General features: G+C 37.6%; 5 protein-coding genes and 1 long non-coding RNA gene across 6 annotated transcripts; 4 read left to right on the top strand and 2 right to left on the bottom strand.

Annotated features, from left to right (window-relative positions):
- Positions 1-1,642: 1,642 nt before the first annotated feature.
- On the top strand, positions 1,643-3,741 carry LOC130433229 (uncharacterized). Its single transcript, XR_008908552.1, has 3 exons — positions 1,643-1,982; positions 2,732-2,818; positions 2,940-3,741. It is a non-coding gene; the product is annotated as an uncharacterized LOC130433229 (long non-coding RNA).
- Positions 3,742-4,532: 791 nt separating this feature from the next.
- On the top strand, positions 4,533-5,808 carry zmp:0000000930 (telethonin). The gene is made up of 2 exons (XM_056763103.1): positions 4,533-4,724; positions 5,031-5,808. The coding sequence occupies exons 1-2, from the start codon at positions 4,588-4,590 to the stop codon at positions 5,413-5,415; spliced, it is 522 nt and encodes a 173-aa protein (XP_056619081.1). The 5' UTR covers positions 4,533-4,587; the 3' UTR covers positions 5,416-5,808.
- A 66-nt stretch (positions 5,809-5,874) lies between these two features.
- Positions 5,875-7,946, bottom strand: ccdc127a (coiled-coil domain containing 127a). Its single transcript, XM_056762788.1, has 3 exons — positions 7,836-7,946; positions 7,293-7,416; positions 5,875-7,010 (listed from the first exon to the last, which is right to left on the bottom strand). The coding sequence occupies exons 2-3, from the start codon at positions 7,405-7,407 to the stop codon at positions 6,316-6,318; spliced, it is 810 nt and encodes a 269-aa protein (XP_056618766.1). The 5' UTR covers positions 7,408-7,416; positions 7,836-7,946; the 3' UTR covers positions 5,875-6,315.
- Positions 7,947-8,628: 682 nt separating this feature from the next.
- mrpl32 (mitochondrial ribosomal protein L32) lies at positions 8,629-9,958 on the bottom strand. Its single transcript, XM_056762882.1, has 3 exons — positions 9,782-9,958; positions 9,110-9,291; positions 8,629-8,937 (listed from the first exon to the last, which is right to left on the bottom strand). Exons 1-3 carry the CDS (start codon positions 9,873-9,875, stop codon positions 8,692-8,694), a joined length of 522 nt encoding a protein of 173 aa, XP_056618860.1. The 5' UTR covers positions 9,876-9,958; the 3' UTR covers positions 8,629-8,691.
- Positions 9,959-10,220: 262 nt separating this feature from the next.
- On the top strand, positions 10,221-12,422 carry psma2a (proteasome 20S subunit alpha 2a). The gene is made up of 8 exons (XM_056762523.1): positions 10,221-10,283; positions 10,927-11,003; positions 11,155-11,287; positions 11,406-11,528; positions 11,606-11,687; positions 11,790-11,863; positions 11,946-12,003; positions 12,119-12,422. The coding sequence occupies exons 1-8, from the start codon at positions 10,243-10,245 to the stop codon at positions 12,233-12,235; spliced, it is 705 nt and encodes a 234-aa protein (XP_056618501.1). The 5' UTR covers positions 10,221-10,242; the 3' UTR covers positions 12,236-12,422.
- Positions 12,423-13,756: 1,334 nt separating this feature from the next.
- Positions 13,757-27,387, top strand: LOC130433285 (ATPase family AAA domain-containing protein 2-like). The gene is made up of 28 exons (XM_056763074.1): positions 13,757-14,061; positions 14,800-14,936; positions 15,014-15,066; positions 15,138-15,288; positions 15,646-15,727; positions 15,806-15,896; positions 16,086-16,265; positions 16,373-16,484; positions 16,967-17,071; positions 18,740-18,848; positions 18,922-19,037; positions 19,453-19,627; positions 19,717-19,805; positions 21,601-21,760; positions 21,862-21,952; positions 23,146-23,460; positions 23,816-23,936; positions 24,057-24,243; positions 24,323-24,508; positions 24,701-24,836; positions 24,919-25,115; positions 25,203-25,362; positions 25,524-25,646; positions 25,735-25,893; positions 26,000-26,458; positions 26,620-26,753; positions 26,900-27,028; positions 27,229-27,387. Exons 1-28 carry the CDS (start codon positions 13,924-13,926, stop codon positions 27,259-27,261), a joined length of 4,128 nt encoding a protein of 1,375 aa, XP_056619052.1. The 5' UTR covers positions 13,757-13,923; the 3' UTR covers positions 27,262-27,387.
- The last annotated feature ends 206 nt before the right edge of the window (positions 27,388-27,593 follow it).

Raw genomic sequence — 27,593 nt, 5'->3', positions numbered from 1 at the left:
TTGAACACTTTGTAGGCTGTCAGAATGGCACTTTCAGTTTTGAACAAAATTAAAGATTTTATATCAAATTAATTTGATTTAAATTAAATAAATAAAAAAACATTTAATTAAATTCAAGTTTTTCATTTTTTACTGTTCAATGTTTTTTTTCTTTTTTATGTAGGCGTATTTATATGAATACTTATATGAAATAAGATGAAATAAATAGGCTATAAAATAGCGAAATTAACTGCTTCATACATGAAGAAACAAGTTGACAAATGTAAAAAGTAAATGTACAAAGCCAACCAAAATATTGTTTTACAATTTTTAGTTGGTTTACTTAATTGGTTAATGCTTAGAATCCTTTAATTTATAATGTGTAACTGCTTAATTATATATACGTGAACAAAATATGCAGACACAGTATTGCAAACAAACTAATGGTTCTGAAAGGAACCGTATTCTCTACTAAACTGTGAGAATAATAAACACAAGAACATCACCCCCTAGTGTCGACACCCTGCAATTCTTCCGTTATATGCTCATAAATGACATCATACGTTCACAAATATGATGACATAATACATTTCCATATCTCAGATATATATATATATATATATAAAATTCCATTACAACCAATTTCCCCCATACCCCCCCCCCCCACTCTCGGATCCCCTAATGGAAAGTTCAGTGTATCTCAAATCATACATTTTCTCACTTTCTATTTGCACAAAAAGTTTCACATGTAAAACAGAAATACATGTAATAAAAGTTCATACATGTATCATACTTCACATTTCACAACATAAAATGATTTGTGTGTATCTTTGTGTTTGAGCCATTCATCATATTGCACGGGTATTGCTTCTGCAGTCGGCACAAGGCTCTTGTTTCAGAGAAAATGTGCTTTCGTTGGAGCAGTGCAGTGGGGTCAGTGCTTTGGCTTGGCTCAGAATGCTGTAATGTGATGCTGTACCTTGCGTTAAATGCATCGCTAGAATTTCTCAGCAAGCTGTAAGCATTCCTATTCAGGCTTTTAAAGGATGTTGGCATCACTGAAGTCCTCTAAACCTGTATGTACCTACTAACTCATGAATTCATCAAGGAATTATCACAATGTGTTATTTTAAAAAAAACATATTTTTCAATGGATTTTTGTAATTTCCATTTTTATCATATCAGGAGGACTCTTGTTTAAAAAGTTTTGTTGTTGTGTTCTTTTACTACTGTAGGCTATTACTGTTATTTTATTAATTTAGCAGGAACATGTAACACAAAAAATACTTTCTAAAGTATATTATTGAGAAATGGAGTGGGAGGTATGTAAGTAGTATAACTACCAATTCATTTGCAAAAAGAGATAACTCAGTTTTTATTCATTTTCATAAAAGATGTTTTTTATTATGTTATCATGTTTGTATTGTGTTAGTTAGCTTTATTTGTTTGTGAGTTATGAGTATATCAAAAAATCTTTCTGCAGTTTGATTGATATTACTTTGAATGCACAATAAATAAAATATTATTTTGATGATTATTTTCAAAATGATCTGCTAATGCAGACAACTCTTCAAATATATTTATTTTGGTTTTGTGGGTGAAATATACAATTTGAGCATGTTTCAAGACAACAATTTCTATCATTAATCATGTCTTAAACATTGTTTAACAGGCTGATGCATGTTGAGGCGAAATTTAACAGTTGTCTCATAGGAATCATCACGTCTAAAGTGCAGTCTGTTTCATCAGTACACTCTAAAAAATGCTGGGTTATTTGTTTAACCCAACAGCTGGGTTGAGCCTGTTGGGTCATTTTGTTGGGTTATTTTCTTAGTGTTGGGTCATTTTTTGAGTAACCCAAACGCTGGGTTACCAGTCTGGTCCAATTGAGTGACAGTTGAGAGAGTAAACCCCTCCCACTCCTCTACGCATCAGACAAACTTTACCTTCGCGGGCATTTTGATCCACTTCATCTCGGAAAGTTGTTATTCGGAGAATAAAAGGTATGTTTTACGAGTTTTTAATGTATAAAACTATAACTGTACAAAAAAATGCAAAAGTATGCAAAATTCGGCTGTTCGCATTAGGTTTGAAAGTAACGTTACAATCTAGCTTCGTTAGCTTTGGATAGCTAGTCTGTAACGTTATGCCCACGTTGTTCTAATTTACAGCTTTTTAATCATTTAAACTTCCTTTTTGGTGAACATTTCCTCTGAAATGTGTGACTTGTGTGAGGAATTTAGTTCAGTAATTTACGCAACTTGATATTAGTTTAAGGTCGACACGAGAGCGTCTTGTCAAAAGCAAACATCCAGCTCATTTTTTTTTTATAAATACCGCTTATGTTCGGTGACGGAACTTAGATTTAAGAGTCTTTTAGACGAGAATTTTGTTGTTAAGAAATCAAATACGTGAATTATATATAAACATAACGCCTCTTTGAGATTTTGTTAAGACGCTGTCGGAGGTGTGAGCTTCAGGCTGTCAGCGGTCGTGTCTCCGTGGAGAGCAGCTCTATCTCGGCCATTGCTTCGGGAATAGCCGCTGGCTCTTATAACGTTAGTGGTTAACAATGCGATATAGTTAATTTTGGGTATATGAGACGAACATTTGTTGCTCTTTTTAGACTTATACTTATTCCCGAGTGTGTCGAATTAGTGAAGGGTTGTTTTAACGTTTATAATATTATTTTTTCAGACTGTATTTCGCTTTCTGTACTAGATCCCACTCTTCTTTTTTCCCCCACTGACAGGTTGCAGAATAACAGCTAATATTAATGGATCATTCTATTCAAGAGAATGTCAACTGGAACTTGGATGTTTTCATAACAGACTTAAAGGTAAACATTATTTAGGTAAAATGTTAATGTACTTCTTTATATGTTTATTATAATCCATTGTGCTCTGGGTTGGCCAGTTTCCTTACATTCTTCTCTTGTCTCTTTTCTTGTCTCTTTATAGATGAAAAAATTGATAAAGAAACCCTCCTGCTCGACATCCACTTCCAAAAGTGCACACCACACTGTTGTCTACAACTCCCAGGAAAAGAATCCTCTTCAGTAAGACTGCTCCGTGGATATTTTAGGTTAAGCAGTGCTGAAACCGAAAGAACTAACACTATTTAATATGTTTTGTGAGTTTATATGAAGAGGAAAGTTACGGTGTCCCTTTTTCACATCCATAACGCTTGTTTATTTCTTTTTTTATAGAAAACTTGTGCATAGACTTATATTTTATCATATAAATGCGGTTCTATCAACAAGGGTTTAGTAAAATACTTTTTATAGTGTTTTGAAGTGTTAAGTTGTCTAACTATTTATATTTACTTGTGCCACTTTAATAACCTTGTTAAATGTATATGTTAAAATCTAAACTAATGTAATTTATTGAAATTAATTTTCTTTAAATATGTATAAACATACATTTCATCAAAGTGTTTTATATGCCATTTTATTGTTCATTGAGCATAACATATTGCATGTTTTTATGAATTCCTTTTGTCTTGCATTTTGATCCTTAATAAAACTATTGATTCTTACTGATGCCTCGAGTATTTCTCTGTGATTTTGTTATTATTATTTTTAAACATTTCGGGTTTGTTTTAAACCATCAATGTAATTTTTAAGCAAAAGTTGATTTAAATAAAACAACCCAGCATGTTGGGTCAAAGATTTAACCCAACTGGCTGGGTTAAAATAACCCAACGCTGGGTTTGTCCATATTTGACCCAATGTTGGGTTACCAAAATAACCCAAATTGGGTTGTTTTAACCCAGCCTTTTTTTAGAGTGTAACTTGAGGAAGAATTGTTTATATTGCCAAGTGATGGATTATGTTTCTCATTTACTGTACAGGCCTATAAATCTAACAGACTGGTATGAGGACACGTGCTTCTCTGAATGCCATAGCAACAGTGCGAGAAGCATCCAATAATGGCGTGTGCTCTTTCACAGGTGCTGACAAAAGATGGAGACAAAAGAGCCTTCAACATGCCAGAGAAATCTGCACCATGGTCTATTTTTAGTTTTTTTAGAATGTCAGGTATGTTTTATATGTACATATATTTTTGCTTTAACCTGTACACTTTATACCATGCCATATGAAGTTTTATATATAAATTCAATGTATTCATCTGTATATATTTAACAGTAAACACAACACAATTGGCATTATATTAGCAGCACAGAGATCATAAGTTTGAACACATACAGTATATTGATTGAATTCACCATAAGTTGCTTTGTACTACCATGGTTTTAATACACTAATGCAATCCGAATTGTTTTGTTGCTATGAGCAGTAACCATTAAGTCCTGACGCACACACGACAAGAAAACTGAGCTCAGATCTCAGATCATTTGGCACAGTTGAGCTGCTGGTGGAGCTGTGTCTTACGTATCAGTTTAATTGACGTTGGATTAGTCATTTTCACCCCTCCTCAACCTAAACCAATCTGTACACACTTCTGTGGGCTTGATGGTAGGGTGTAAAAATAGCAACAGACTTTTATTTATAAGACAGAGAAACACTCAGGGGAGAAGCAGTGGCACTTAAGTATCTGACCTGCGCTATTCTGATTCTATTTTATTTTGTTAGCCTAACCGGATGAGATGCACTGCCGGAGCAGGAAGCCCAGGTCATATCTACTGAACTCCTACAGTGATCTCCAGGAGATGGATGAAATTGCCAGAGAGTCATATGAAGCCACCTGGTTAGATCTGCTGATGGAGACGAGACCAGAATACAAGTATGCCCTCTATTTAGCACTTCCTGAATGATGCATTTCTCACATCTTAATGTCTTTTCTGTGTAAACAATTTCTTTAATACACGACACTTGCTGAGAGTGTTCGGTCAGAATACAGTTAAGGATGAATTATGGAGTTCCACATTGTTAGTTTCTGTGGTGGCATAAGAAACTGTTCCAGAAGATCATTACATTTTAAAAATATGTTATTTCTTTAAGGCTTTCGCAATGAGTATTAGCAAAACAGCTTTACAGAAAACACTTAAGTACAGATAACTATACCCAACTTCTCTGATATCCTCCACAGGATGATTCGCTCGGAGAAAGACTCTGTGAGAAAGGAGAGCTATGAAAGCAAACAGGTGGTTCATTTCACAGTGCGAAGATTCCCAAACCAGACTCTGTGCATGGGTAGAGAGGGGGAGCCCATGCAGGAATATCACTTACCTTACAAAAAGATCCTCCCGATAGCAATGTTTGTGCCGAGGGATGTCACGAGGCCTGATGTGACCCGATCTCCCTCTGCAGTGGACTCTAAGACCAGTTCAAATGGAATTTGGCCTCAGAAGAGAGAGCTTTCATCCATCACCGAACATAAGCCGATGGTAATACAAGCTAGGAGTCAGGACTTTAGAGCATCCAGCCTCATATCTCCACCACGAGAGTCACATCGTTCCCAGCGACGGGAATGATGAGGAGATGAAAGCTGGTTAATGGTGTGCTGGGTGAACTCAGTCCTATTTCTGAAGACTTAATCACAGCACATTACAGGGTGTATTTATTTACAAATGACATGACTTGAGAAATCTTATGGAAAGAAAATGCGGCAGTCGCTAAAGCATTTGGAGACATTGATAAAGATATACATTTTTTGTGTTATAGGTATCAAAAGTGGCATATGCAAATTATTTCTAAGAATAAACTTTTCTGCAATCTCTGCAATAACCTTTAACCAAATGGTCTTAAATTTTGTCTACAAAGTCAGGTCATGTGGGTTACTCACTTACCGTCCATGCCATTTGGTTTCATTTATCTATTGGCAATTATGAGTATCAATCTTTTACACATTGTTTCTTAAATGCAAGTTTCAGTTAGGTGTATTTATGTAATTGTGGCATAAGAACAGAAACAAAAATAAACTTTTTGAGTCATTTGAAATGTCATAAGTCCTTTATTTCAGAAAGGCATTTATTGCGCATCTCAGCAAAAGTATATTCTTATTTGTACAATAACACAAAGGATATAATAGTTAAGAACCATCTGAGACTAACAATGAATAAATCCTATTCATTTCAATTAATCTTTAATTTAGCAACTGTAAAACATTACAATGACTAGTCTTATTTGTAGTGTAAAAGCTTAAACTTAAAAAGTGCTAAGCCCCATGACAAATAAATGACAGATAAACTTTTTGTTAGACAAAATAGAAGTGCTCAGAATGTAAAATGATTGTCAAAGACTCAACAGGCCTGATGTTTGGCATCATAAATAGTTGATGAACACAACATGACAAGAGAAAGATCAGTGCAAAAAACATACCGGACTTCAAGACCTTAGGTGTTTTAGAGGATCTGTTTATCACCTGTTTTTTATCACCAAGGTTTGCATAAGTTTGGTGGGGCTCCTTTAAGGGTCTCCTCCGCTCTCCTGTGTTTCTGCAGGGTGACCTGCAGTTGCCAGTACCTGAGATACAGCCACATCAAATTCCCATTCTTTCGCTTATCCATGTTTAACAAATTTGCACAGTGTCTGTCGTTCTTAAAAATGTCCCTGAGATCATCCTCAAGGTTCAGCTCAGCACCTAAAGGGTCTTTAACCACTTTCAGCAGCAGGTCCTTCTCCATCTCCAGACGATGTTCCCGCGGCAGCAGGATGCTGCAGAAAGCTTCTTGCCTCTCCACTAGCTGCACTTCCAGTCCCATCAGCAGAGCTTGAGCCCTTCGCTGCCATTCCTCCTCTCGCTGCAGGGCTTCCCGCAGCGCTACCCCGGCTGCACCGGACTCCAGCAAGCGGTTCTTTTCCTGCTCCAGGTGTTGTCGTTCCTGTTGAAGCTGCTTTCTTTCCTGCAGGGCCTGTTGGCTCTGAGAGATCAGTGCCTTTCTGTAGCCTTGTACGCGTTGACGTTCCTTCTCGAGCTCTACCTCCAGGTGCGCGGCAGTCCGGTGGTTTTCCTTCAGTTTGTCCCTGTACTTCAGCTCCAGATGTCTGGTGATGGCAGCCATGTCGCTATCGTACTTAGTTTTCACATCTTGGATCTGTCGTTTTGATTCTCGACTCCATATCCAACCTAGATAACAATGAACCATTTACATTATTTTTTTACTTTCTTTTTCTTTTTCAAAAAACAGTAGCTTTCTGAATTGCTTTTTTTCTATTATGACTATGACAGTGTCCCATGTGAAAGCACTTCAATCTTCTTCTATGAATATCCACTAAAGACCTTAAACAAAGTTGAAATTCATGTTGGCCAAAACTAGTGTAATATATTACGTAATGTTTAGACATTCGCCTGAATATCTATTGCATGAATTACATGATCCCCTTAAAAAACGTCTATAAAAATACTTACGAAATGCTGCCAGCCCGATCATGGGCACAAGCAGGGCATAATTCCATTTACCAACGTCATCTGGCCCTGGATCTGGTCTAATATTCCATCTTGGAGGATTATTTAGGTTGTTCATGGAGAAACTCTGATAAAATGCACAAAGTATACACATCTTATATAATCATGCAAGGTTATTGTCTGACACATTTACTCCAGACGAATAGTAAGTTGTCGGTATGTTATTTAATAATAATGCATTTCTAGTAATGATAAGCGGTCACTCCTTTTTGCATCCCTGACAGGTGTAAATTACACGTCCTCTAGACATATTTAATAGACACAAAAAAACACAACACTGCACACATATGAACATCATTATAGTTGTAAAAATCTAAATAACAACCCTTCTAAAATAGCAGGCAGCTGTAACGCTGAAGGTGATGACATGCATTTCTCTACCAGTAAATTAGTTAAACCCAAGCACATTTATTTGAGGCTCTTACAATTCATTTAATGTACAGGTCATGTATATATATATATTTTAAATAATCACTGTTTACTCACCTTGAACAACCTAAAGTCTTCTGCATGCGATCTTTTCAGGCAGGCATGCAGAGACAAGCACAAATATGCAATTCCGTCAAAAACACCGAATGGTCCATTTAGCGTTATGTGCTATATATAGCGAGAGAATCCATATTGTGCCACTATAAGTATTTATGTTTCTTATTTTACAGATATTACTAGTTACTTGTTTGTAAAATTTGTATTTGACAAAATGAATAAAATTAAAATACACTTGCATTGACATTTGAACACCCCCACGGCCAGAGTTAGTATAGTCCAGAATGCTGCACATGTGATGTTCTTGATATTCCCAAAGGCGCATCAAATGTGCAGACTTAAGGACATGGTAGAATAGATTTTATGCATCCAGACTAATTAGAGCCACAACTGAAACTAAATAAAAACTTTTTTATACCGCTTTTAACTGCAGTAAGATCCTTTACTTACACTTTATTGGGTTATTCTTCCCAATATTTATTTATTATTACAGTGCTGGGTTATTTTAAGCATACAGCCTGTTTATTGACCTGCATAGCCATTGATATAATTTTTCTATTAGAAGTACATAATTAGCAATAATATTTATGAGATTCTGTCATAAATAAATATAAATGTAACAAATTATTATTATAATGAATTTTTTTATGTAAAAAGGCATTTACTGGAAGTTATATCCAGCTGTTATCACAGATCCAGAAAGTGATGATCAAACATGAGAACCCCACTAAATCACAGGTATAAAATATATATTGTAATGATATTACCTTAAAAAAATGATCTGAACATGACCAAAAGAATTCATGAATTTATTCAACATTTTGATATTAACAAAACAACATGTCAATTACATATATTACATCTTGAACCAATATGGACGTTTCCTGCTGCGTTCTACTTTTCTCTTGTCGTCATCAGAAGGCGTTTCATTTTCATACAACACAACAGACTCCACAGCAGGAGTATTGAGAGGTGCCCCTTCCATGATGGAGATCTGCTTTCGTATCATTGCTGTCTCCTTCCTGACCTTTTCATAGCAGAATCCACACAGAATATGCTTTAGTTTCAAGTTGCCACACTCTGGACACGGCTCAATATTGTTCTGGAGGAGGTAAACAAAAAAGAAGAAATGACACTTGTTGTTGCCAGGGCACTCCATATGCAAAAACTGTCACCTAAATGCGTACATTAACATGTAATACAACAAAACACAGTATTAATATTATTGTTCTGGGCTTGTTTATTTTAAGATAAAGGAACCAAAGAGTTCTTACTTTGACTTCTATCATTTTATTTGGGTTTCGTCTTCTGCAGCGATTCACTTCGATAGTTCTTCTCTTTTTTGGAACTGCCATCCAGAAGATGCTGTCCATGAAACTGGGCTCTGAGCTTTCTTCATCACTGTTGTGATGGGCTTGAGGGAGAATGCTGGGACCATTCACTGCCAGTGCTGGACCTGAATACAGTGTTTATTTGTTAAGAATTAAAATACATCAAATTATAATAATACATAAATTAATCAAATAATGTTCATCCCACAAGCATTTCAAACATACATGTTTGAGATGTTACCCCATCTACTGTGAATAAATTCTAAATTACAAGATTTTAAAATATTGACTTTCTGCAATATTTTACAACCATAATTTATACAGTAAGCAAAATCACAAGTTTCATAATATAGCCTATAAGACACATTGTTCAGTTTCTTAGGTCTGCAGGTCAACGTGTCTCCTTGATCACTTACAACAGCGGAAGACGTCAGATGACATTCGAAATTACATGTTTATTATGCATTTCCACAGAAGTGGAAGAAATTACAAAAATAAGCTTTAATGGTGTTGCATTGAGATAAAATGTGACATATATTAAGGGTATATACATAGTAGCGATATTAATGGATAGATAACACATGGCATATTCATAGCCAGTAAATATTCACTTACCTAAGCTCCTGTCAAAACCCACCGCCTGCGCTAAACTGAGCTCGAGTCGCTGTAGCGAGTGTCTGAATAACTGAAGTAAACTCGGTAACGACATTGTGCTGTTTTGTTGAGTTTATTACAGCATGAACGGATCAAACATTCTCACGGTCACTGCCGAGCGAAACACTGGGCAGTGCGCATGCGCGTGACCCTGTTTGGTGCATTCTGGGAATTGTTGTTTCACTGTTTAGAAACTATAGTTTATTTTGAGGGAAACCAGCGTGGACATTATAAACAACAATTGAATGAATACAAGTACTTTAAAGTACTAAACCGTTTTAATGAAATAGGATGTAATACAAATTCATTTCAAAGGATTACACATGCTGTAAAGAAAAACATCATTACCCACAGTTCCCATTGCTGGCGCTGCCAACCAATCAGATCAACTCGTCACGTCATTTCCCCAACACAGCACGAAGATGGCAGAAAGAGGGTACAGTTTCTCTCTCACCACTTTCAGGTAATTTGATTTATAATATCATCTTATACACTTTATGCATTAGGGTCGCGTGTGTGTGTGGTTTAGCGCATCGCAAATACCAAAACAAACAAAGATCTCAGTAATTCGAAAGCATTCATTCAATTTCATCCGGGCATTGATGCAGAGTCACTCTGTTTGTAATGCAGTGCAACTTACATCTATGTTCATCAGTTTCCGCAATAGAGTGAAATAAACATGATATTTTAAAACACAGCAACCATTTACCCCTCTTAGGGTTGCTTAAAAATTGGTTTTGTCGTTATGAATTTATCTTGATTTTACTTTCACTTTCAGAGTAACGTTACGGGGTAGATTTCCATATATGTGCTTTTCATATACATACACGTGTGACTTATAAATATACATGACTTAACATGTTTCAGACTTTTGTTGGTTTTATTTAGTATATAATCTACTTTTATTAAAAACCCAGCATATTCATACTGTAACAAACAAATATTCAACCTAGCAAACATACACTTGACATGACTTGACACTTGAGTAAATGATGCTTAAACAACCTCCATATTTAAAAACACTATGTTTATCACTGCCTGTTGCTTGTTTTACCAACAGTACTTTATAATGTATCTTGATCTCTTAAATGTATTTGTGTATTCAGCCCTTCTGGGAAACTGGTTCAGATTGAGTATGCATTAGCAGCTGTAGCGGCTGGTGCTCCATCAGTTGGAATAAAAGGTATGAACATAATCTTTTACATTTATGTTTCTAATCATTGTTTTGTTTATATACATAAAATGTAATTCAATTAAATGGCTGCAAGTCTGATCTACAGGTCCTGTATGTTTTTCTGGGCTACAGGATGTTTATTCTGATTTCTCATTCACAGCTGCAAATGGCGTTGTTCTGGCAACAGAAAAGAAACAGAAATCTATTCTGTATGACGAGCAAAGTGTTCACAAAGTGGAGCCCATAACCAAACACATTGGTATAGTGTACAGCGGCATGGGTCCAGACTACAGGTACAGATTACCCAACAACATATCCTATTAAACATTATATTGTGGTGCCAAATAAATACATGATTAAATGGGAAAACATCAGAGTTGGTTGCAATAAGTCTAACCTTTGTGTCTGCAGGGTTCTGGTGAGAAGAGCAAGAAAGCTGGCACAGCAGTATTACCTTGTCTACCAAGAACCAATACCTACAGGCCAGCTTGTTCAGAGAGTAGCTTCTGTTATGCAGGAGTACACACAATCAGGGTATGTATTTGGTAGATGCAACTTTCATGTCATGCTTCTAATCCTACGATTCAATATATGTTGCTGTTTTTTTGCAGAGGTGTACGGCCATTTGGGGTGTCCCTCCTGATTGCAGGCTGGGATGAAGACCGCCCATACCTTTTCCAGTCTGACCCATCTGTATGTTATTCCTTGTAAATTATTAATTCATTGTGTCTTATTCTGTACTGAAAACATTCTGTATTGTATGTGGAAAATAAAATGTTTTTTGGTCTGTTAAAGGGAGCATACTTTGCATGGAAAGCCACAGCGATGGGTAAAAACCATGTAAATGGAAAAACATTCCTTGAAAAAAGGTATGAAATGCTTTTCATATGCCAGTTGTTATTTATGATTACAAATACTTGTGTCATATTAACACACATTGTCCTTTTTCAGGTACAACGAGGATCTTGAGCTGGAAGATGCAATTCACACTGCTATTCTGACTCTGAAGGTGATCATTTATAGCCCAAATGTGACACCTGCCATGTTTGCTAAATGTCTATAATAATGAATTGTGCATCATGATAGTTCTTGAAATATAAAACATAATTTTTATTATGTTACAGGAAAGCTTTGAAGGTCAGATGACTGAAGACAACATTGAGGTGGGAATCTGCAATGAAGCCGGATTTAGACGACTGACCCCAGCGGAGGTGAAGGACTATCTGGCGGCTATTGCTTAAAATCGTTTGTAAAATCGTCTTTATAAAATGCAGATTCATCACTGGTTACCTTGACATCTTCATTTGTTCAACTTATATGAGTACTTAGTCATGGATTCGAACATTTTAATGTAGAATTCAGCGAACATTGTATTGTTTATATTTTGTTTTTCTTTCACACTGAAGGAATAAAATCTTATGAAATCTTTTTAAAGTGTACATTTTATATTGCTGTTGAATGTTTCAGATTGATCAAAACACTACTAAAATGGGTCGTTGGAGGAAACAGTATGAAATAGAATAAGAATGACAACTTGAAGTTTGTTTCTATATGTTTCATTCATGTATTAAGATAAAGTATTGGCCCAGATATCCAACGTCTTTGTGGGGGCCTTTTTCAGAAAGGAGTTTTAGTGAAAACTCTGAGCATATGTCAAACCTGACAAAGCGGGGTAAGTCAAGCCCGTTGCCAATAGAGAAGTGACTTCTACTCAGAGTCAGTAACCAAAGTAACTTACTCTTTGAACCTTACCTGTTCGGGAGCAGGTATTCTTTGGTAAACCCAGAGTTTCTTTCAATCTCCCCCTTTTTAAAGTCAAGTTTCTTTCATTACATACAGTCATTCATGGATCACATAGAGACCATCTCATGGACTAAAATTTCATGTGCTTTTATAGAGGCTGCAATAATACATAGGGATGGACTTTGATTTGAGTGTTGCAATTTAAGACCTGAGTGGAGTTTTGTCATATCCCTTTGCATTTTTATTCAAACTGAACCATTTTTCTTTACAGTGAACTAGATATCATTCATCTCATCAAATAACATCCGCCATGATGCACAACATCAGAGCATATTCTTTCCCTTACATTTGATTACAAATGGTAATATTAAAATTAAAACAGTAAAATTAATTTTCACATTAATAAAATTACTGTATGCAGAGCGTAGAGGAAGGTGTGTCTCGCTCTCAAGCGCTCTCTGCAGACATGTTGCTTTTTGGGTCCCGTTTCCATGGTGATTCGTAATATCGGAGCTCTAGTGATCATAGCTTTTCATAGTCGTTATACACGTGCTTAACTCAAAGTAAGCTTACCCAGAATGGAACTCAAATTAGCTCTTCTGAAACCAAAAACTCAAAGTTTCACATCTTCAGAGTTCACATTTTAATTCGGTTTTAGTGGAACCTCCTTATTGAAACGGGCCCCTGCTGTGTGTGTCTATAAACCTGCCATAAAAGCAAGCTCGAGTGGGTATTAGTGTGGGTATAGCCTGCGTCAACCAATCAGAATCGAGAGTGTCGCGTCACTTTCGGCGCGCCAAAAGTGACTGGGCACATCTTTCCAAAACGAATTCCTCCGCTATAAATTGTATCCCTGTATGGATCACGTTAGCATTATGTATCTTGTCCCTGACAATCCCAGTAATATGTCCTATATTATTTAGTCATGTTAATTTCAACAAAACATTTAAAGCACTAAGATGAGAAGCTTGATAACGCGGATCTACTTTATGTCTCAACTGGGTATTCAAGTTTTGCGCGGTGTCCCTCCGCTGCAAGTGACGTTTGTGGCGCCAGAAATCAAGGAGGAGCTGAGCGCGATTTGAAAACGATGTTCAATGTACTCGGCTTATTAAAATATTGACAAAATTATTTGTGAGTGAGTTTGAGCCTGAATGATTTTAGGGTCTTGCAAGGCTTATTAACGATGGTGATGCTGCGCAGTAACGGGGATATGGACTCGAGCACGGAGTTTCTGTCGTTGAACCCGCCTCAGCGAAAGTCCGCGCGGCTTAAAAAGGCCCATGATGACAGTATAACGAGTGTCGACGACAGCCCTGTGAACGTAAGGCAGTCTTTTTTCTGTAGAAGTACTAACATGTTAGTTATAAAATGTCTCTTAAAACCTGCAGTAAATATTCGCTCTTTTTGAACTTTGTTGTTGGCTGCTAAAGGAGCGCGAGACACTTTACTTTACGTGCGCGCTAGATACATAACGTCAGATACTACGCTAAAGCATCTTCCCCTGCAAGTTACAAAGCGTTGAATGATTGAGGAAATATACGGTTATCTTACAAGATGTATATGGCATGATCTTTTTCTCATGCAATTATGAGAAGTAGATTATCAGTTAGCTGACAGCTAAACATCTGCTGCGTCAAAACAATGTTTGATGAGGGCGGGTAAAACTCGTCAGGTGGTTCCTTGGCGCGAGAAGTTTGTCTGTTTAAATTAAAACAAACATTTCTATTTGAATTGTAAATTAAAAAAACACGCTACGGTTGTTTATGTTTTATCAGTTAATAATGCTAAGCGGATTTATATATGTTTGTACATCATCAGAATCTGCTTCCAAGCCAGTATCATTACGTTTAATCTTAATATTATGAGATGCATTATGCCATACATTACACACAGTATACGACCCAAAAATGTGAAAAAATACGTCCAGTCAGTGTGAGACGGATAAATAAAGGGAACTAAACAAATAATTGAAAATGGATTGTGTCCGCAGTAAATTTCCTATCAATATTACCCTTCCACAACAGATGCCAACTGCCTATTTATGAACATCATTTTTTAGGGATTTTTGTCAATAAAAGAGGAAAACGGCATGAGTAGCAGAGCTCCAAAAGGAAGACATGCTGTCACCTTCGCTGATGTGAATGGAGAAACCAGCAAATCCCCTTCTAAAGATGAGAAAAACGAAAGACATTTACGGTGAGACAGTAGTGGATGAATCTCATTTCTTTTTTATCAGTAATGAGTAACCTGTGTATTTAATAATTCATTCATAGGAAATCACCAAGATTACAGGCAGATGGAGAGAGATCTGCAGATGAACACACAGGTGGGCACGGTGGTCCTGTATGATAAGTATTGGCCTTAATTCTGTTGTTTAATGCAATACTTTTTGTTCAGATGAGGCCGAATCTACTCCTGTTTCTTGGAACCTGCGTGCTCGAATTCAGAGGCGAGAAGAGGACAGTTCTGTGAGACGCAGCTCCAGAATTACAAGATACAAACTTAATGCCAGGAACCAGTCAGTCCTATATGACAGACTCATTACAAAGTATGAACGAAAATACAACTCTTTTCTTACCCTGTTTTTAAAGATATTGGCTTATATAAAGGGAATGTATGTTACTTGTATTTTGTGCCGCTAGTTTTTCAAAATTGCACAGTTTTGTAAAAGAATAGACTCTTCAATCATATTGCCATCCTTGAACCATTTGGATATAAAATGAACTAAAGGACCCATATCACCTATAAATCAACTCATATTTGATGTTCATAAGAAAGATCATGTAGTTTTCACTGAAACTAGTGCGGTATAAACCACTTTCCCTTTGGACCATCATTTTTAGACTGATGCCAATCTGACATTTTTGGGCATCATGGTTCTAAGTGGTGGTTCTGTCTATTTCAGCACCGCAGAGGCTGTGCTTCAGAAGATGGATGACATGCAGAAAATGCGTCGGAGATTGGAGAGTAGAGGCAGTGAAGATGAGGTTCGTCATGGTCTTCATTGATTGCTCCAGTGAAGCTGTGATCAGCTTGGATTTGACTGTTGTGGTTTCATTTTGTAGAATCTTAGAATTTATTCTGGAACCAAAAGGAAGAGAATCACGAAATCATCAGAGAATACACAAGAGGAGAGTTCTGACAACCAAGAGAATGGTAAAGAAAGTTTCCTAAGCGTCCTAAACAAATGTGCACTTTTCTGATATATAGCAGTGTTATTGTATCACTGCTGAGTCTTTACCTTTGTAGAATAAGACATAGAATAGCACTTGTGTGTTTAAATGTATTAATATTGTACATGGAATACATCATGGTGGTTATAGTTCTAAACTTCTTATTTCCCAGAATATAGTGATCAAGAGGAGGTGGAGGGAGAAGGGGAGGGTGAGGAAGAAGAAGAAGAAGAAGAAGAAGAAAATGATGAGGAAGACGACGAAGAGGAAGACGAAGATGAGGAAGACAATGGAAAACGTTACGAGTTCAGGCAAAGAAAAGCTATTGTGCGCTACCAGGCACCCCTTGATGGTTGGTTTTATTCTAGTATTACTAAAGACCAACGCATTTGAAATGCATATTATTATTATTAGATGTATTTCATTGTTTTTTATTGTAATGTAATTCTTTAATTACAGAGCCGAAGAAGCAGAGTATATTTTTTAAGCGTCACTCCACCCCAATGAGAAGAAGATATTCCTTCAGTTCTGCAGGTCCCCGGGGCCTGTACAACAACAGGAGGAGCACCAGGTCAGCATAAATCTTTTAATCCAGGCTGATGAAATCATTTGACCAGAGACGATCCATGATTATCCAAAATATAAACACCAATTGATGTAGCTTTCAGTAGTTTTATGAACTTCCACAAAAAAAACGGAAAATGTTAATTAGGCAATAGGTCACAACTATTACATTTAACATCCATCTCTGCTTATCACTTCAGCATTTGTGTTTATATTATAGTAGCATTTATGTGTTCTCTGTGTATTCTCTTGTTGTAGTATAGACAGAAATGAGAGTGATGGGTAAGAACTAACTTTGATAGAATCAACTGCATGGGGTGAAATAAAGGGTCATTATAGTGAAGACATATAAAATGTTGGACACATCACCCTGGTGTATAAATGTACTAATGTTTTAAGGCAATTGTGTGTTGGGCAACAGGAGGGGTGATGGTTGCTAAACCTATATGTTTTATACCTGCGTATCATTTTTGTTGCTTTTTATATCAGGAGAAGACATGCCATTCACAGTAGTGACTCCACATCCTCCTCTTCCTCTGATGAAGAAAAATTTGAGAGACGAAGAAGCAAGAGTCGTAACAGGTCAATAAACAGGTAAAGATATTTACATCATTTAAATTTAGTCATTCTGCAGATGGTTTTACCCAAGTGACTTACAAGAGTTCAGAGGCAGAGCTGGGGGACTCGAGTCACATGACTTGACTCGGGTCACAATTTTCAGGACTTGCGACTTGCTTGATTGAAGTAAGAAAATGACTTAACTTAACTTTGACTTGAGAGCAAGTGACTTGAGACTTGACTTGTAGTGGAAGACTCGACAATGACTTGAACTTAAGATAAAGTAAAATAAAGTAATAATTAATCAAAGGATAAAATTCAGTAATAAGGATTTTAAACTGGACCATGCCAATAAAAAAATATTTGCCAGATGCAGAGTATGTAACGCAAGAATATCTGATACGACAACCACAACCTCAAATTTCATCCGACATTTTAGGAACCACAAGGAAAGGTTAGAAAGTAATTTCTTTATAGTCAATGTCATAAAACGATTACCAATGTAATGAATAAATCATTTTTGTTTGTCATCATTTGCCGCATAGATGACGATTAAGCATCATTATTTCATCAATGGGCAATATTAACTCATTCCCCACCAGCCTTTTTGAAAAAAAGTTGCCAGCCCACGCCAGCGTTTTTAACATTTTCACCCAAATTTAATGGCGCACAGTAAATTTTCTGTAAAGAATATAATGACAAACAATATGTCAAATGAAAGAACAGAGTCTCAGCTTTTAAACAAAAGAAACCGTATTCTTCTATCTTTGTGTTTGTTTTTTATCACTCCGTATATGAGTCCAGGTTTCTACAAAAATGCATCATTTTGATTAAACAGCTGAGATAATTCAAGTTTTTTGTCAAAGATTCTGCCCAGATTCCACTCAGAACAATCATTAAAAATCGCTAAAACATATACGTTCTAGGTTCTGGGATTCTGTACTTTACCCCAAAGGTGTGTAATAGCGCCACCTGCTGTATAACAGTACAAAGCTTTCCTGTAGCTCAGTGGTAAGAGCATTGCGTTATGTATAGGGTTAAGCATTGTAAGTCGGTTTGGATAAAAGCGTCTGCCAAATGCCTAAATGTAAATGTAAACACTGATTGCCGTAAAAACTCGTGTTTGGCGGGGAACCGTTTTTTTTAAATGACGAGATAACTCGTCAATGGCGCTGAAAGAGTTAACATACATTTTATTTATATCTGCCGAAATGAATAGATCTGTTCATTTTGATTAACGAGATTTAAGATCGAAGTCAATAAAATGATCAGAGATTTCCATCATATTTTTTGTGCAAACATAAACATGTGTCTAAAAAATTAACCTGTTTATTTTAGTACTGCTACTTGACTTGAAACTTATCAGGCCACGATTTGACTTGCTTACGGTGAACCCTTGACTTGACCTGCTTTATTTGTCTAAACTGTGATTTGAGATTTGACTCAAGACTTAATGGTTAAGACTTGAGACTTGCTTGGACTTGACCATATGTGACTTGTCCCCACCTCTGCTCAGAGATAATGAGCTCATTGATGGAAGCAGGTTTTCAAAGCCTTAGTTTTGGGTTCAAAGTCTTATAAGGCAAACAGGACCAATCAGACAGCTCTAAATTGCTTGTGTTTTTTTTCTTTACACATCTTCAAGACAAGCTGTACAAGTATCAGCACCTTTTATGAATGCAAATAATGACTCTTTTTGTGCAGATGCCTCCCCATGAATTTACGCAAGGAGGACTTGTTGGGAGTCCACAAGGACAGGGTCAAAATTGGAGCGAGTCTTGCAGATGTGGATCCGATGCAGATTGACCAAACGGTATTTATGTCTTAGATTAATTCAACTAAAGAATTTACGAAGGCTGTTGTTTGACTGTTGGATTTGTTTGCAGGTGCGCTTTGATAGCATCGGAGGTTTGGGCAAACACATCTCTGCACTAAAAGAGATGCTGGTTTTTCCTTTGCTTTACCCTGAAGTTTTTGAGAAGTTTAAGATTCAACCTCCAAGGTATGCTGTCTGATTTTGATAAAAAAAATTAATATGCAAAACACAGTGTATAAAGTATGTATTTTTTAAGTTGACTTAAGTGTAAACGCTGGCTCTGAGATGGAGATTTCAAACATTTCTATTTGAGTGTCCGACAAGTCTACTGGCTCAACCAGCGGTGTGGGTTTGGGATGGGATTTCCGGTTTACTGAACAATGATATGGGGTTGTAAGAGTTTTGGGAAATTTCTTTGTTTTTGCAGTTTTTTAAGTGTCACTGGTGGTGCTATAATGATACACTTTATCTTTAGAAATGCATGTTATTGTTTTGTCTTTAAAATGTTGGTAATACTAATTGAATGTAATTGATCAATTTGAAGGGTATTGCTAAATGTTGCGATAGACAATAAATTGACATTCTTTTCTGTGTGTTGCAGGGGCTGCCTGTTCTATGGGCCTCCTGGGACAGGGAAGACTCTGGTTGCTCGAGCCCTGTCAAACGAGTGTAGTCAGGGTGAGAGAAAGGTGTCTTTCTTTATGAGGAAAGGGGCGGACTGCCTCAGTAAATGGGTAGGCGAGTCTGAGAGACAGCTCCGCCTCCTGTTTGACCAGGTAATCATCTTATTCAGAAACTGTGTATGGTCAATTAAAACCTTGAATCCATGCATGATTTTGAAGAATTTCTGTTGTTCGTTTTAAAGGCATTCCAAATGCGTCCATCAATTATTTTCTTTGATGAAATTGATGGGATCGCACCTGTTCGGTCCAGCCGGCAAGATCAGATACACAGGTGTGTTTATTAAGCAATAAGGCATGACAGGATGTGATCAATTGTTTACAAAGTGTATTAAGAGTGTTACTGGGCTGTGACCACCATTAGAATTAGGGATGCTCCGATCCGATATTTGTATCGGAAATCGGCGTCGATACTGAATAAAATTCTAGATCGGGTATCGGTGACAAGTTGCACCGATACCCGATCTAGCTTGCATAAAATTTCTGCTAGGCGATGTAAAAGTTCCTGGAGACACCGGCGCTTAAACTCTCTCGTGGCTGTGCTTTGCGAAGCGTGTGACATCATACGCTAGCAACGTGCTCTGTACGTAGTGCGCGTGAACAAGCGAACATAGCTTACATTGAGCAGCGAACAGCATGGAGCGACAAAAAATATCTGCCATTTAGATTTATTTTAGAACAGATACGCCAACAAGTTACACCGCTGTTTGCAATACACGCGAAGTAAATGTTCCGAGGGGTGGTGATAAAGCTGTTCATTATAATACTACTAATTTAAGCACGCCGAGTTCAATAAGCTGAAGAAACTAAAACGAGACGGTACGAAGCAGCTAACTTTGGAGGAGACAGCGGAAAGAATTCAGAAATTTCCATCTAGTAGTGTGAAAGCAGCGAAAATCACTGAAAGCATACTGAATTTCATTGTTATGGATTTGCAACCGCTGTCCGTCGTTGCGAACAATGGCTTCAGACTCCTTATAAACCACCTGGAGCCTCAGTACGACATGATGAAGCGTAAATATTTATCTGAGACCTGAACTGTACCAAAAAGTCTGCAAACACGTATACGGAAAAAAATAAAGATGTTAATGCGCTGAGTTTTGGGGATAATTTGATTTTGAATTTCTATTTGTACCGACTAAACTATTATATCTTTTTCCGTTTATTTTTACATGTGCAGTTTTACCAAGCTAGGGAAGCTAGTGTTTTATTTATCTTTCGGTGTTGGATGTTAAATTTGATTTCCACTGAACTTTAGCTTAGTTTAGTGGACTTTGCTTTAATGACTAAAGCATTAAAAAGAGCAGATTCCTGTTTGAATATCTAAAGCAGTGAAGCTATTGCTTTTTTCCTCAATTTCAGCTGCTTTATTGTTTATTGTGCATTGATTTTTAAATTATATTTGCACATAACAGTTATTCAGAGATTTTGTTTCCATTAATTTATACCTGTTTATCAAGCTAGTGAAGCTGTTGTTTTATTCAGCTGCTTAATTTGCACTTTAATTTTGAATTTCAAGTTTAAGATAGTGAACATTTTGTTTTATTTTGCTGGTTTAATAAATAATTCACTAAATTTGTGAATCATTTTTTTGTTATTTTGTTTTACGGGTCAGGAAATGAATGTTAAGTCGAGCCTGATGTCTTGGACAGCAATGCACACAGTTTATTAAGTAATTGTGCACTTTAAAAATGTTACCTTAGTATCGGATCGGATCGGTACTCGGTATCGGCCAATACTGAATCTCAGGTATCGAAATCGGTATCGGAAGCAAAAAAGGTGGATCGGAGCATCCCTAATTAGAATATGGTGGTCTGTAGTGTTTATAATACTGGAATCACATAATAAAACAACTTCTTAAGAACACAAGTTATTAATAAGTGATTAGTTCTTCTTAGCAGACTGATTTAAATCATGCAGCATTTTGCTGTTTAAAAAAGGTTCTTTATGTGTCCTACATTGATGCTAGGTAATGGAGCACACCTATGTTTTCGTTTTGCTGCTGATGCATTCATCTCACTGTGCTTTCCTAATGCTGTCCTATGATTTGTTTGTTTGTGTGTCTGAAGTTCCATTGTGTCCACTTTGCTGGCTCTCATGGATGGTTTGGACAGTCGTGGTGAGGTGGTTGTTATCGGAGCTACTAACCGTCTGGACTCCATAGATCCCGCTCTTAGACGTCCTGGGCGATTTGACAGAGAATTCCTGTTCAGCTTACCTGACAGAGAGGTGAGAGTTAAGAGCTCAAAAGTTGATGAATATATTAACGTAATATTCCACCCTTGGATTAGTGTTTAGATTATTTTACAATAAATTGTTACTCTTTGCAGGCTCGCAAAGATATTTTGACGATCCATACCAGGCAGTGGGACCCACCGTTGTCTGATGCGTTCCTTGAAGAGTTGGCTGACAAATGTGTCGGTAAGAATTGTTCCACAAATGTGAAATGTGACAGTCAGATAACAGATGCTCTGTCTCAGCTTTCCCTCTGCCAAAACAAAACAAAACAAAACTGATGATGCTTTCCAACACACCTGCGTGTTCTAGGTTGCTCTGACTTTTATAGTATTGTAAAGTGCTTATAACACAATGTAGTGGAGTAGGCGGCACGAGACTGTGGTTCGAGACCGGTGAGTAATTGTTAATGCGCGCCAGCTGTGCACGCACCAGTCTCGAATCACGTAGGAGATCGGGAGCATATAAGAGAACGAGCAACCGGACCGCCGGAGAGAGAGGACCGGGCCCGAACATGCTTTACGGTTGTATGTATGTTTTGTGATTTTGTTTTGTTCGCCGGCGGTCGGCCGCGAGGGGCCGGCGGCTGTTATTATTTATATTAAAACTTTATTTTAAATGTTTGCCGGTTCCCGACTCCTTCCTTTCCTACTATGAACCTTTCTCCACACAACTTCTCAGTGATATATTAAAGTAGAGCTGTTTAATTGAAAGGCTAGGGCTGCAGGATTCATACCTGACATTGCTGTTAAAACTGTAACTTTACCTCTGTTTTATAGATTGTCATGTCTAGGGGTGCAACAACTTATCGTCTTATATTTGTCAACAAATTTCATTATCGATTAGTTGCTCTGTGACGTCACTTGCGAGCTGAATAATTTTTTTTAAGATTATATTAGTATAACCCAATTTTTGGCGTTTGCACTTTGCAAATTACATAATAGGCAAAATACCCTGATTTGGGGGTTTATTTATTTAAGGGGTGGGAGGAAGTACATTTACTTGAGTATTGTACTTAAGTGAACTTTTTGATTAAGTATTATTTGTTCTAATTATTTCCTTGGCCGACCCTCCCCTCGCTCCCATGTTCGGGAGAGACTATTGTCAGCTGCTATATGACACATCTGCATCAACTCATCAGGTGTGTTAATTATGGAGACATTCAGAACATTTTGGGAGAAGACTGAATTTAGTTGTGTATACTTTTCCCATATCCGATTTAGTTATTATGACCAAAAGATGTAATTACATTTTTATCCGATTAATTTCAAAATAATCGTCCAATTAATCGAAAATCAATTAAAAAAAATTGTTAGTTGTATCCAAAGTCATGTCAAAAGTCTGTTTCTGCACATCTAACAATTTTTCTATGCTGCCAGGTTACTGCGGCGCAGACATCAAAGCAGTGTGTGCAGAAGCAGCCCTGTGCGCACTGCGCAGGCGCTACCCCCAGATCTACACCACCTCCCAGAAACTCCTGCTTGATGTGGAATCCATCAGTGTCGGTGGGCGGGACTTCCTCTCTGCAATGAGGAAAATAGTTCCTGCTTCCCAAAGAGCAGTGACTTCTCCAGCTAAAGCTCTTACACCTGTCATCGAACCTCTACTGAACTCCAACCTCAGTAAAGCCATGGAGATGCTTCAGAGACTCTTTCCTCATGCAGAGCAGAGTCTCAAGAAGAACAGAGATCCTGGTATGTTATCATAATAACAGGTTCTATAAATTAAGTATTCTTTATCTTGCTCATGTGGTTAGAGCTTTGTTCAAATAATTGTGTCCTATCCAGACACGATGTAACATGATTCCAGCAAAAAATCTGCCTGTACTGAAACAGATCTGTTTGAACAAAACGGCAGCCAGTCTAAACAAATGTGTAAGCGAGCACCTTGCTAATAAATGGTCCAACAAATTTTCAGTGTGGGAGAGGCAGTCCACCAGTGTGTTTTTGTAGAAAACAGCAAAATGTAGAATCGCTGTCATAGCTGGTCTTGTCAACCTCTTAAATAACATGGAAGAGATTTTATTACCTGATGTATTTTCTGTTTTAGAGGGTGTGCCTGGTATCTTAGATGATTTACTACAGAGTGAAGACGAGGGGTCTTCTATATGCACTTCCAATAAAGTCCAGAAGAGCACTGGACCTGCAGCGCCTATCCTCCATCTGAGCAGGTGAAATCTAAATTTAAGATTTAAGTCTAGATTGAAGCTAGATTTAAGTAGTATCCCACACAAATTAAAGTTTATGTTACAGTGTGCTCTGCCTCACTGCTTTTGTTGTCTGTATTGCAGGAGCGCTCAGCAACATCCCATTTCATTCCGACCCAGACTGCTGCTCTGTGGAACTCCCGGCTCGGGTCAGACCTCACACTTGGCTCCTGCTGTTCTTCATGCTCTTGAGAAGTTCACAGTGTATACACTTGACATTGCTGTTCTGTACGGAGTCAGTTCCGCCACCCCAGAGGAGGCTTGTGCACAGGTGAACACGCAAACACACAGAAACGCATTTATTTTAGACATCAATATAGTGATGATAATTACTGTATATTTCTTCACAGGTTTTCTGTGAGGCAAGGAGAACGGCCCCCAGCATTCTGTATATTCCTCACATCCAGCGATGGTGGGACACTGTGAGCTCCACTTTAAAGGCCACATTTATCAGTCTTCTGCAGAACATTCCTTCATTCTCCCCTTGCCTTCTCCTTGCCACATGCAACTATCCTCACGAGACACTTTATCCTGAGGTAACATGCTGTACACCAGTGTCGGACTTGTGTGTTTTAAAACCAAATAAATGTTTGTGATGCAGTTAACGTAATTTTCTTTCGTCATTCCTATTTTATACACAGTGCATTCAGGCTACTTATTTAATAACAACATAATCTTTATTTGTGTATCTTGTATAATGGAAGTAAGTTGTATTTTCTGGTTAAAAGGTGCAGGACCTCTTTCATGTTGAGTATGGGGAGGTATTCAACGTTCCACTGCCTTCTCGAGCAGAGAGGTTACGATTCTTTGAGGATCTTATTTTAAATCAAGCTGCCAAAGCACCGGTGTCTAAGAGAGAAGCAGGTGAGTTTACTTAAAATTGTGTAAATCACATTCCTTTTACAGATGAAAAATGTACTCCACTGACTCATTCCTCTCTTCTTAGTGTTGCAGGCGCTGGAGGTGCTACCAGCTGCCCCTCCACCTCCGCCCCGTCTGCTGTCTGAGCTGGAGCAGCAGAAGCTAGAGGAACAGGAAGAGGACACGTTCAGGGAACTCCGACTCTTCCTGCGGGATGTCACTAACCGACTGGCACAGGACAAACGCTTCAAGGCATTCACCAGGCCTGTGGACACCGAGGAGGTAGTAAGAGCTTTTCAGGTCCACATCCCTTCCATGTCAGCTCTTCAAGGTTATGTGATCTCTGACCTGTTATTTTTATTGTGACAGGTTCCTGATTACACTACAGTCATCAAACAGCCCATGGATCTATCTACGCTGATGTCCAAAATAGACCTGCACAAATATGAAACAGTGGCAGCTTACCTACATGATGTGGATCTGATCTGGAAAAACGCCCTTGAGTACAACCCAGACAAAGACCCCTCAGGTGATCTTTGACAATTAGACATTGAAGTTTTTTTTTCCACGGTTAATGGGTTAGGCATGTTTGTTGTTCAAACTATCTCTTATGATTTCCCATGGTCCTAAAGTGTAGCTTGCATTGCTGCACATCACGTGTGATGTGTGTTATATTTGTGTTTGTAATAGATCGACTCATCAGACATCGTGCCTGCGCTCTTAAGGACAGTGTGCATGCCATTATCAGAGATGAGTTAGATGAAGACTTTGAGAGGATCTGCACTGAAATCAAGGAGTCGCGCATCAAACGAGGTTTCGGACTGAATAGATATTTGCTCTGAGATCATATTTGGGTTTAAACATGACTGTGCCCCATGCTTATATTTAAATTTATTTTCAGGACACACCTCATCGCGGTTCACTCCTGCCTACTATCACGTGCTGCCAAAGATCTCTGCTACATTGAGGCAGACAACAAGTGATCCAGAACCTAGCAAAGATACTGAACCTGTGGCAACTCCAGCAGCGATGAAAACACGCCAGTCAGGAAGTAATTCAGGTGACTGACAAATCTGCATCAGTGAACTCTCATCTGTAATTTTTTAGAAATGAAAACCAGTGGCAACTGCCTTCACGTAACTTCAAAATATTTTTTCTATCTATAGCGTCACAAAAGAAAAAGAAGAGGAAAAACACATGGAGAAATGGCTTCATCCGCAGAAAAAAGACATCGTCACATTCAAATAACCCCAACACAGCTGAATCAGGTGATGAAGAGGACTATGAGGAGGAAGAGGAAGATGGAAAACAAGCTGAGGCCGAAGATGCAGAGAATATGAAGGAAACTGAATGTGAGTTGATGGAGGTTGGTGGCTGTACTCGTGCAGAAGGCCCAGCAGAATCCACCTCAAATGCTGAAGTGGAGAATAATCTCAACACTAATGTGGAAACCGAAGATGATAGTGCCGAGACTGCAGTGGACACAGTTGTGAATGGAGTTTCCAGAATGGATTCTGGAACTCTCCAGAATGCTGATGGCACAGTCGGACAGAATGATGTCCATCCAGCAGAGCATACCAGGACGAAAAGGGCGGAGCTGACTTCAGAGGACAACACAGGAACAGGTTAGTCACGAAAAGCCCCCAAATACAAGAATGTCTATAATATTTACCAGGAATCATTAACTTTTTCTCATAAAGCAATGCAATTTATAGCATTAATTTATACTTTTGTTTCTTTCATTAAAAAGCTGTTGAGTTTTGTCTTAATAGTTTGATTTGTTCAGAGTTCAGACCGAGGCGGATGACGAGAGGTTTTAAAGTCCAGGCCGAACAGCAGAGTCTAATCAGTGTGGATGCTGCCATGAAGATCTTGGAGCAGAAAAATCAGCCACTTGTTGTAGATCACAGCAAACTGAAAGTCAGTCTACTATTTTTTCAGACCTTGTTACAGAAATATTGAACATTTTGTTTTTGCTATTAACTTTGGAAAATCTAAATGCTGTTGTTGTTAAAACCTGGGTTAGGTTTTTCAATATTTTCAAGTATTTATTTGTTTTTATACAGGAACTGCTGCAGAAAATTGTGGACAGGACAGAAGGGTTTGAGGTTAATCATCTGGAGAAACTATATGCTCTGTTGTGTCAGAGCATTTACAGACACAGAAAAGATTATGACAAAACTGCTCTTATCTTGGTATGTTAAAGAGATGCAACGACAATCTTTCCACCATAATACTGTTTTATTGATTGTACACTTGATAAAAATGACAACTGTTTACTTTTCATAGTATAATTTCTGGCAGTTTTATTTGATAATCACCAGGTTGCTTTATTTTCATATTTCAGATTTATAACATTTGCATGCTTAACATTTTGTTTTCTTTTCTGTTTCAGGAGATGTCAAAAGAAGTTGAAGAGTTTTCCTAGTTTGCTTTTTTGTTACATAAACGATGCATTATATTTCTTATAAGAACGTGTTTTTAAATTATATTTGCTAACTTCCTAGATATGTGCTGTGCATAATAAATGCATTAAAAAGTCTTCACAATTTGACTGGTCTTTTCTGGTGTTTGTTTATGTTATGGTAATTACAGGAAAAGGCATTTAGATTGTTCAGATCTAAAAATTAACTTACCACCTTAAGTACTGGGAGTAGTTTGGTGTTGTAATGATGAATCTTATTCTGGCCGTCATGAAAACAATATAATGAATAACAGATTAAGTTAAAAACATGAGGAAAATTCCATTTGAATCTATCA

The sequence above is a fragment of the Triplophysa dalaica genome, chromosome 12, assembly GCF_015846415.1.
Source record: "Triplophysa dalaica isolate WHDGS20190420 chromosome 12, ASM1584641v1, whole genome shotgun sequence".
Taxonomy (NCBI): Eukaryota; Metazoa; Chordata; class Actinopteri; order Cypriniformes; family Nemacheilidae; genus Triplophysa; species Triplophysa dalaica.
This window is presented reverse-complemented; position numbering and strand designations above follow the sequence as displayed.